Here is a 9559-nt window from a genome sequence, read left to right as displayed (position 1 = left end):
TACAGTAGCTTCTTAATAAAACAATGAATTTGGAGACAAATACATCACTTGTCTTTTTTTTTAGGCTTACTATTTATTTGTTTTTTAATTGGAGTACAGTTGCTTACAATGTTGTATTAGTTTCTGCTGCATAATGAAGTGCATCAGCCACATGTATACATATATTCCCTACCTCCTGGACCTCTCTCCCACCTCACCCCTCACCCTTCCCATCTAGATCAACACAGAACACTGAGCTGAGCTTCCCACACTATACACTGGGTTCTCCCCACCCATCTATTTTACACATGACTTATTAAGGTGAGTTACATTTGAGGGATAAAATTTAGCTCTCATTTGTATTTTATTAACATGTTGTCCAGTCCCAAGACTTTCATTAGGGCAGCCTTCATCTTCTTGTTCCTGAGGCTATATATTAGAGGATTGCATAAAGGTGTGATCACAGAATAAAATAAGGTAATGAATTTTTGCATTTTCACTGGGTGTCCTGATCCAGGACTAACATACATCACCATAACAGAGCCAAAAAACAGAATTACCACAGCCAGATGAGAAACACAAGTGGAGAAAGCCTTGCGTTTGCTGGCTGCTGAGGGCATCCTTAACACAGCCAGAATCACCAGTGCATAGGAGCAAAGGATGAAGAGAAATGTACCGATCATGAAAATAACATTAAAAGTAGAGTAAATGAGTTGTGTGGTGTTGTCTTCAGAACAAGACAGCATCATCAATGGGACAGGATCACATATAAAATGGTCGATGATATTTGGGTTGCAAAAGGGCAACCGTGAAATGAGAACAACTGGGGTTACGAAGAGAATGAACCCACCAGACCACCCAAAGATGACAAGGCCAGTGTAGAGCTCTTTAGTCATGATGCGTGGGTAATGCAAAGGACAGCAGATGGCAAGATACCTGTCAAAGGCCATGATGCAAAGGTAGAAGCCCTCATCACACCCGAAAGAGAAGAAGAAGTAGAACTGTGCAAAACAACTCACGAAGGAGATGGACTTGCTTGAGGACAGAAAGTTGGCCAACATATTAGGGACGGTTGTGGTGACATAACATATTTCCAGGAAAGAGAAATTCCCCAAGAAGATGTACATGGGGGTGTGAAGGCGCTGATCCCACCGCACAGCACAGACAATGGCTGTGTTCCCCATCAGGGTCAGGATATAGGCGGCTGAGAAGATTGCGAAGTAGAGGAGCTGCATTTCTGGGCTTGAGGGAAAGCCCAGGAGGATAAAGTGAGTAACAGAGTGGGTGGTTTCTCTGCTGGACACATTCATTAGTCTGGAAGATATGGAGATGACAGTGGTCTGTGCTTTAATGGAGTGTGCTGATTCTTCCTGAAAAAAAAAACAAAAAAACAAATTCTTTACCTTTCATTTCATAAAATTGTAAACAAATTTTTAGCAACAAAACTGTGGCTTTCATGGCTCAGTACTGAACATATATTACTTTAAAAATTCACAATAAGAGGGAAAACATGAAATGGATAAAAATTTTTACTTTTCTAAGTAAGTTTAACTAGATACTGGGAATGTATGTAATTCTGATAAATTACCTATGTTAATGTGTTCTTTCATCTGTTTACCTATACTAATGATATTACATTTCTGTGCATAAGAAGTTTTTCTAATGTGCCTGTGTTTGGTATCCATGGTCAACTTAGATTCTATATATAAGTGATATCACATAGTGTTTGTATTTATCTGACTGTTTTCACTAAGCAAAATGTTCTCTAGGTCCATTCACTTGTTGCAAATGGCAGATATGGAAGCAAGTGTTCATCAACAGAACAATGGATAAAGAAGATGTAGTATACACACATATGTATATATATACCACATACATTATTGTATCAGTAATATTCCATTGTAATAGAATATTACTCAGCCACAAAAATATCTATTAGCATGTTCATTATATCAGGTAGGCTTTTAAGTGCTGGAGAAACAGCTGTGGATATGACAGATCTTGAGCTCATGGAGCTTATAATCAAGAGATTACCATAAACTTTAAATACATTTTTTGCAAAATTTTGACGTGTTTCCCACTATTGGAAATATTTTTGCATTTTACAAAAAATACTTAATAAATCAAGGAATCTTTTTCAAGGTGGGAATCCAAGACTTTGAGTCAGGGAGATCCTTGATATATTTCTGTGTAGAAAGGTATTATCTGGATTCCTAAGTCAGACCACATAGATGACTGACTCTTATTTGATGATTGAGATGGCACCTAAATTAGAAGGACTATTTATAGATCCTCATTGCCCTTTGGATTGTATAAATATGTATGTATAAATGTATATACAATTACACATATAATTGTATAAATATGAAATTAAACCAGCTAAATATGTGACGGTGCTATCTAAAATAGTCTGTTAATACTTTTAAAGAAAGAACTCACTATTTACACAAGGCTTTTAGGAAACACATCTTCTAATAACTTGTTTGAAAGATATTCATGTATTTGAATGGATTATCTCTCTTTTAGAAATTTCTGCATCCTTTTTACTCAGGATCCTCGTATCAGCCTCCTCTATCAATTTATTTCACGTACAGGAAAGTCATTGACAAAGGATTAATTTTACCTGTGGCAGATTCATTTTGATATATGGCAAAACCAATACAATATTGTAAAGTTAAATAAAATAAAATTTAAAAAAATAAATCATTACTGATACTTACCCTTTTGTTTTGGAATATTTCCTGAGGATAATAATTGTCCAGTGACAGATTTAGAATAAATCTTGTATGTACAGCAAAAACTCATACATGCAAAAAATTGTTACTTCAAAAAGAATTAATCCATATTAAACCAGGGCTCATTAATCTAATGGAAGTGAGAAACAATATATGAGCTTGGAAAAGAATATATCTCTGAGATGAAATATTTGCCTTATTTCCTCTACCACCAACAACAGAAATCATCCAAATAAATTCTTCTCCAGCAATTTATGAGTTAATATGAAAAACAACAACTGCATCTTCATTTGAAATCTTAAGCTTCTTTGCTTATATCTCTTATTCACCCTTTAGAGAGAGAAAGAAGTGAGATTTAGAACTTAAGCTTCTAGGATTTAAGGAAACAAGAAGGAACATATACTATTTAGTTTTTTTTTTTTCCTTTTGTGTGTGTGGGGGGGTGGTTAGCGTTTTGTCCTAATGAAATATTTAATTTTCTCAAAGAAGAAAATGCTTCCCAGTAAATTATTTTTGCAAACTATGGAGCACATGTGGCTCACATGATATGGTTTCCACTCACTTCTTGGCTGGGTTCAGGGATGGAAGATTAAATATTACTCCATGGAGCAAAAGGCATGTGAGGGACTTCCAAGAAACTGGATGATCCAGTTTGTAGTCTTTTAAGGGTTGCAAAGGGTGAATCCTATAAGATATTTCTTCTTGAGTTTCAAGGCACATGTTTGTGGTTAAGACAAATGCATGGATGAAGGAAATATATATGCATACTTCCTTGCATCATAATCTTTGGGGATTTGGGGTTTTCTCTCTCAATGATCTATTAGATTTGTTTAAAAGAAGAGATAATTTTGAATTTTCACTTGTATATAATCAAACATCAAGTCCTAGTATTCTCCAAAGAATAGTGAAGATGTGGAAATAGATTTTATTTATTTATTTTTATTCTCTAGTATCCATGTATAGTTGAAGTTTCCTGGGGAATAATTAAGTAATAATTGGAATTGTCATAATAGCTACAATAGGAAGCTTTACCACTGGGTTCCTGATACCAACTTTGAAGAAGAAGAAACCATTCTTCTTGTCCATCAAATATCTGTTTTTGCATAGCTTGTTAGAGACATTTAAGCTGCATTTTTTTAGAGTAAAAAGAGTTGACAACTCAAACTCATAGAAGTATTGGATTGGCCAAAAAATTTTTTTCAGGTTTTTCTGTAAGGTGTTATGGAAAAATTCGATGAACTTCTTGGCCAAAGTGAGAGAATGGTGATTGCTGGGAACTCTGGAGGATGAAGGAAATGGGTAAAGGTTGGTCAAAGGGTGCAAACTTCCAGCTATAACATGAATAAATTCAAGTGTGCAGCATGGTGGCTATAGTTAAACTATATTACATACTTGAAAGTTGCTAAGGAAGTAGATCTTACATCTACTAATGTAGTATATTAATTAATTTTCATAAGTTGAACTCTCCTTGCATTCATGGGATAAATTCTGCTTAGTCATGTGTATAAGCCTTTTAATATGTTACTGAATTCAGTTTTCCAGTATTTGTTGAGAATTTTGCGTCTATATTCATGAGGATATTGGTCTGTAGTTTTCTTATCTTGTCATATCTTTTACTGGCTTTGGTATTTGGATATGACTAGACTTTTGAATGAATTAAAAAAATGTTTATTCCAATGTCAGCATTAAAAGTTTGGCAATTCTGTTGATATTTTCTATATTTTTTCTTTATAAATCACTTATGATTCTTAACACTTTTTTCTCCTTTTTCTTTAAAGCCAAATGAAATGCTCTAAACAATTTATAATTATTAATTCACATTAATCCTATAAACTATTGTTAGTAGTTTCAGAATCAATAATATCATTTATTTGAATCTGTTAAAGACAATCTCAGGCACATTGTGGTATGGCTTGAAATTCAAGAGGAAAATTAGGAAAAATTCCTGGATATAGATAGAGAGGCCTGGAAGAATATGGGAAAAGCCAGACACAACTATTAAGGAAGCTAAGCTTGTTGAAATACACAAATCCTGCCACTTCCCCATACACAGGGCTGATACAACTCTGAGAAAATTGCCTTAGGAAGACAGTTTCAAAAGCCTGAGACTCACGGGACTAAATCTCTCTGAAAATACCTCTTCTAGTGCACTCTCATCCCAGAAATAATATCATTGGCATTTTTTGCACATAAAAATTTTAATTATTTTACTTTTCATACCAATGTAGGTATTTGCTCTTTGACTTGTTACTAGACATTTACACTATGTCAGAAAATTATGTGACTAATTTATAAAATAAAAGTAAGAAAAATAGTCTAATGTGAAAATATAAAGCAGAGCGACTGAACTAAACTGAATACTGGTAAAATATTCTATCACATATACATACTAGGAACTTCCCAAGTGATGCTAGCGGTAAAGAACCTGACTGCCAAAGCAGGAGACATAAGAGATTTGTGTTTGATCCCTTGGTGGGGAAGGTCCCCTTGAGGAGGACGTGACAATCCACTCCAGTATTCTGGCCTGGAGAATCCCCATGGACAGAGGAACTTGGCAGGCTATAGTCCACAGGGTCACAAAGAGTAGGACATGACTGAAGCAACTCAGCATGCATGTGTACATACTATAGTGGTCTTAATTTATTTATTGGTGCATATGTAATTTATTGACAGTTTCAGATATTCTCCAGGGATGACTTCGTATGAGAAAGCTTGAGGAACTGAGATACATAAGAGAAAATGTAGATGATAGAAAAGAGAACTGGTTTGAGGAAAGAGCACAAAACCAAGAAGAGGAAATTTTGGTAATAGTTGGGGTACTTATGTGATTAGTCTATAACACTGATGTTATTAAGGGGACACCGATGATGTCCCCAAGACTACACATGCAGCAATTGTGTCTTAAGTGAGCTCTAGGTAGCAAGTAAAATTTCTAAGAACAGTTATAGGAAATATAAGACATAACAAGTTGTGTATTTGTGTGTTTTACATAGGTTTTATTTTGTTCTTGAAGTATCAGGTATGCATTTAGCACACTGGTTTTGAACCAGTTTTAGTTTTGGAGATAGAGTCTATTATAGAAATTCTTTCCAGATTTTGCTGCAAAAGGTTTATCAGTGGCTACTTCAGCCAGCAATGTATAAACTCTGGATCAAAGCCCTAGTTTGTTGGCTCGGCTTCAGTTCCAGAAATTTCCCCCATTTCATTCTGAGGGAAGAATTCAGTTCAGTTCAGTCACTCAGTCATGCCTGACTCTTTGTGACCTCTTAGATTGCAGAATGCCAGGCTTTCCTGTTCATCACAAACTCTTGGAGCTTGCTTAAACTCATATCCACTGATTCAGTGATGCCATCCAACCATCTCATCCTCTGTCGTCCCTTCTCCTCCTGCCTTCAATCTTTCCCAGCATCAGGGTCTTTTCCAATGAGTTGACTCTTCATACCACGTAGCCAAAGTACTGGAGCTTCAGCTTCAACATCAATCCTTCCAATGAATATTCAGGACTGATTTCCTTTAGAATGGACTTGTTTGATCTCCTTGCAGTCCAAGGGATTCTCAAGAATCTTCTCCAACACCACAGTTCAAAAGCATCAATTCTTCTGCACTCAGGTTTCTTTATAGTCCAACTCTCACATCCATACATGACTGCTGGAAAAACCGTAGCTTAGACTAGACAGGCCTTTGTTAGCAAAGCAATGTCTTTGCTTTTTAATATGTTGTCTAGGACTGCAAGGAGATCCAACCAGTCCATTCTAAAGGAGATCAGCCCTGGGTGTTCTTTGGAAGGAATGATGCTAAAGCTGAAACTCCAGTACTTTGGCCACCTCATGTGAAGAGTTGACTCATTGGAAAAGACTCTGATGCTGGGAGGGATTGGGAGCAGGAGGAGAAGGGGACGACAGAGGATGAGATGGATGGATGGCATCACTGACTCGTTGGACGTGAGTCTGAGTGAACTCCGGGAGTTGGTGATGGACAGGGAGGCCTGGCGTGCTGCGTTTCATGGGGTCGCAAAGAGTTGGACACGATTGAGCGACTGAACTGAACTGAACTGAACTGAGGTTTGTCATAGTTTTTCTTCCAAGGAGCAAGCGTCTTTTGATTTCATGGCTACAGTTACCTTCTGCAGTGATTTTGGAGCCCAAGAAAACAAAGTCTGTCACTGTTTCCATTGTTTCTCTATTTATTTGCCGTGAAGTGATGGGACTGGATGCCATGATCTTAGTTTTTTGAATGTTTGAATTTCAAGCCAGCCTTTTTCACTCTCCTCTTTCACTTTCATGAAGAGGCTCTTTAGTTCCTCTTCACTTTCTGCCAGAAGAGTGGTGTCATCTGCATATCTGAGGTTATTGATATTTCTTCAGGCAATCTCGATTTCAACTTATGCTTCATCCAGCCCAATATTTCATATGATGTACTCTGGTTATACATTAAATAAGTAGGGTGAGAATATACAATCTTGACATACTCCTTTCCCAATTTTGAATCAGTCCTTTGTTCCATGTTCGGTTTTAATTGTTGCTTCTTGACCTGCATACAGGTTTCTCAGGAAGCAGGTAAGGTGGTCTGGTATTTCTATCTCTTGAAGAATTTTCCATAGTTTGCTGTGATCCACACAGTCAAAGGCTTTTGAGTAGTCAGTGAAGCAGAAGTAGACATTGTTCTGGAATTCTCTTGCTTTTTCTATGATCCAATGGATGTTGTCAATTTAGACATAAAGAATAAGCCTTTTTTAACATTGTCAAGTTGAGATTTTTGAATTAACTAAAAAGACTTTGGTAAGAAAATTTAACAGCAAGCTTATCATAATAAATTTGTAAAACACTTCAGGAAGCAGAACAAAATCTCCTATAATTTTGTTAAAAGATGGCAGCTATAAAATGTTCTATAAAATTCCTTCTTTTAATTTCTTAATGAAAAAATATGTTTGGAAACAATTATGTAAGTCCACTCTATTTTGGAATAAAAGTTTAGATTTAGCATTATATTGTTAACATATTTAAATGATATCCTATAATTTAACTGTGTTATAATTCACTTTTTCTGTAATTACTAAACATTTGGATATGTATGACTTTGATGTTATTATCATTATTTTATTTTCATTAAACTAATAAAATTATTTGTATTGAAACAACAGATTTACAACATTTACTTGTTACATCCAGAAAAATGGTAGATATCTCTGCCTATTCATTGTTTTTCCTGTTTAGAGCCAAGTATTTGCAGTTTTCTTTTTATACACTTTACTGATTTTTGATGTATTTATTTAGAGTTGTACTGCATTTTTGTTGATATTATCAATGACATTTTCTTTTATTGTATTTTCCTCCTGATTATTATCTTTTCTATACTTACTTTGCAGGAGGCCACCATTTAAAGTTTTTTTTTTCTTGATTTTAATCATTTTTGAAATTATTTTTATGAAAATTCACATCAAATATCTGCTAGTGTTTGATAAAGAAAAATAGGCAGAAAAATAAGTTTTTGGATGAGAGTAAATTTCTGAGTTTTAATTCAAGAGCTAATTGATGAGTATGATGTGCTATATTTTAATCCCTATCTTCTCCCTCTTTCTTTTGGGAGAATTGGAGGGTTAAACACTTGCCTTCCCTTTTTCCAGTACTTTTAATGAGAGAAGGTGGGGAAGGCTCCATGTGGCTTACTTCTTCCCTCCACTACCAAGGGATATTGTAAGGCTCTGCAGGTTGTTCCTGACATAAGGGAGCCTGTCCGAGAGAGGGAGTGGGGGCTGTCACTCAGCCTGTGCCCAGGGAGTAGAAGTGTGCACCCTGATGTGCATGGGAGTCCCCCCTGAGGAAGGGGTGCATGAAACCACCTCTGGTCAAGACTTGTAGCTAAGGGGCTGCTGCTTTGTGATTTGATAATTTATGCAAAGGGCTTCAGAGACTAACCTGAGGCCCTGCACCCAAACTTTAAATTAAGTCATACTATCACCTCACTTAGATCCTGATTTTACCTCCTTTGCATAGCTAAAATGAAGATATATTAGTGAATCTGGTCTTTTTGTGCTTCTATGGAACTGGCTACAATTTCACTAGTAGACAAGATTGTGTCACTCAGAATGAAATTTATTTACTAAGATGCAATATGCTGATTCCAGGCTTCTTTGAAAATTAACTGCAGAGTAATGTATCTCATTTCAGACATTGGCTAAACTATCTTATTTCTGTCTTCAGACTTTTACACACTGTCCTTGCTGCATGATTAATCTCCATTATTATATACACAGGGGGAAAAGCACTTTAAAAAATCTTAAAGTACTTAAAATATGAATTATAGTGGCCTTAGTAATTTTTTCCAGGGAATCTTGTTTCCAGGTATCACTTGTATTCTGTTTAAGTACATTTATTCTTTTGTATTGCATGCTCCCAGGTGGTACTAAAATAAAGATGTAATATATCAAGTTATATGATTTTAAAACAATCCCCAAACTAAGGAGTTGGAGAAAACTATTTTCACCAGCAAAAATTGACTTTGCTAAGAAGAAGTTTTTTGACAAACTTATCTGGGGAAGAAGCTCAAACTCCAAAGAGCCTACATATAGACAAAATTATTCTGAATATTAAAGGGAAAGACGTTCTGGTCACTCTTGTGGGTGATGGGGAGAGGGTGAGAAAGAAAGAGATAGAGATAGCACCAGGTATAATATGAGAACTTGATGGTGTGTTCAGCACAAAGATCCTTCCTCTTACTTCCTAACTCCATCCTGTAGTCAGGTATATTAAACCAAAAAAAGCAGGAATCAGTTTGATTTTGGATAAAATGTTGCTGGGGACGAGTCTCACACTCAGACTGATGTGATCAAAACAAGATAGCAGGCA

The 9559-nt window shown here is 35.9% G+C and overlaps 1 protein-coding gene across 1 annotated transcript; it reads right to left on the bottom strand.

Annotated features, from left to right (window-relative positions):
* Positions 1–332: 332 nt before the first annotated feature.
* Positions 333–1289, bottom strand: LOC102282239 (olfactory receptor 11G2). Its single transcript, XM_014482606.2, has one exon. The coding sequence runs from the start codon at positions 1287–1289 to the stop codon at positions 333–335; it is 957 nt and encodes a 318-aa protein (XP_014338092.2).
* Between the last annotated feature and the right edge of the window lie 8270 nt (positions 1290–9559).

Source organism: Bos mutus, chromosome 10, assembly GCF_027580195.1.
Source record: "Bos mutus isolate GX-2022 chromosome 10, NWIPB_WYAK_1.1, whole genome shotgun sequence".
NCBI classification, from domain to species: Eukaryota; Metazoa; Chordata; class Mammalia; order Artiodactyla; family Bovidae; genus Bos; species Bos mutus.
This window is presented reverse-complemented; position numbering and strand designations above follow the sequence as displayed.

Coding starts and splice junctions, on each gene's coding strand:
- LOC102282239 (XM_014482606.2), bottom strand. CDS start 1,289: ATGAATGTGTCCAGCAGAGAAACCACCCACTCTGTTACTCACTTTATC.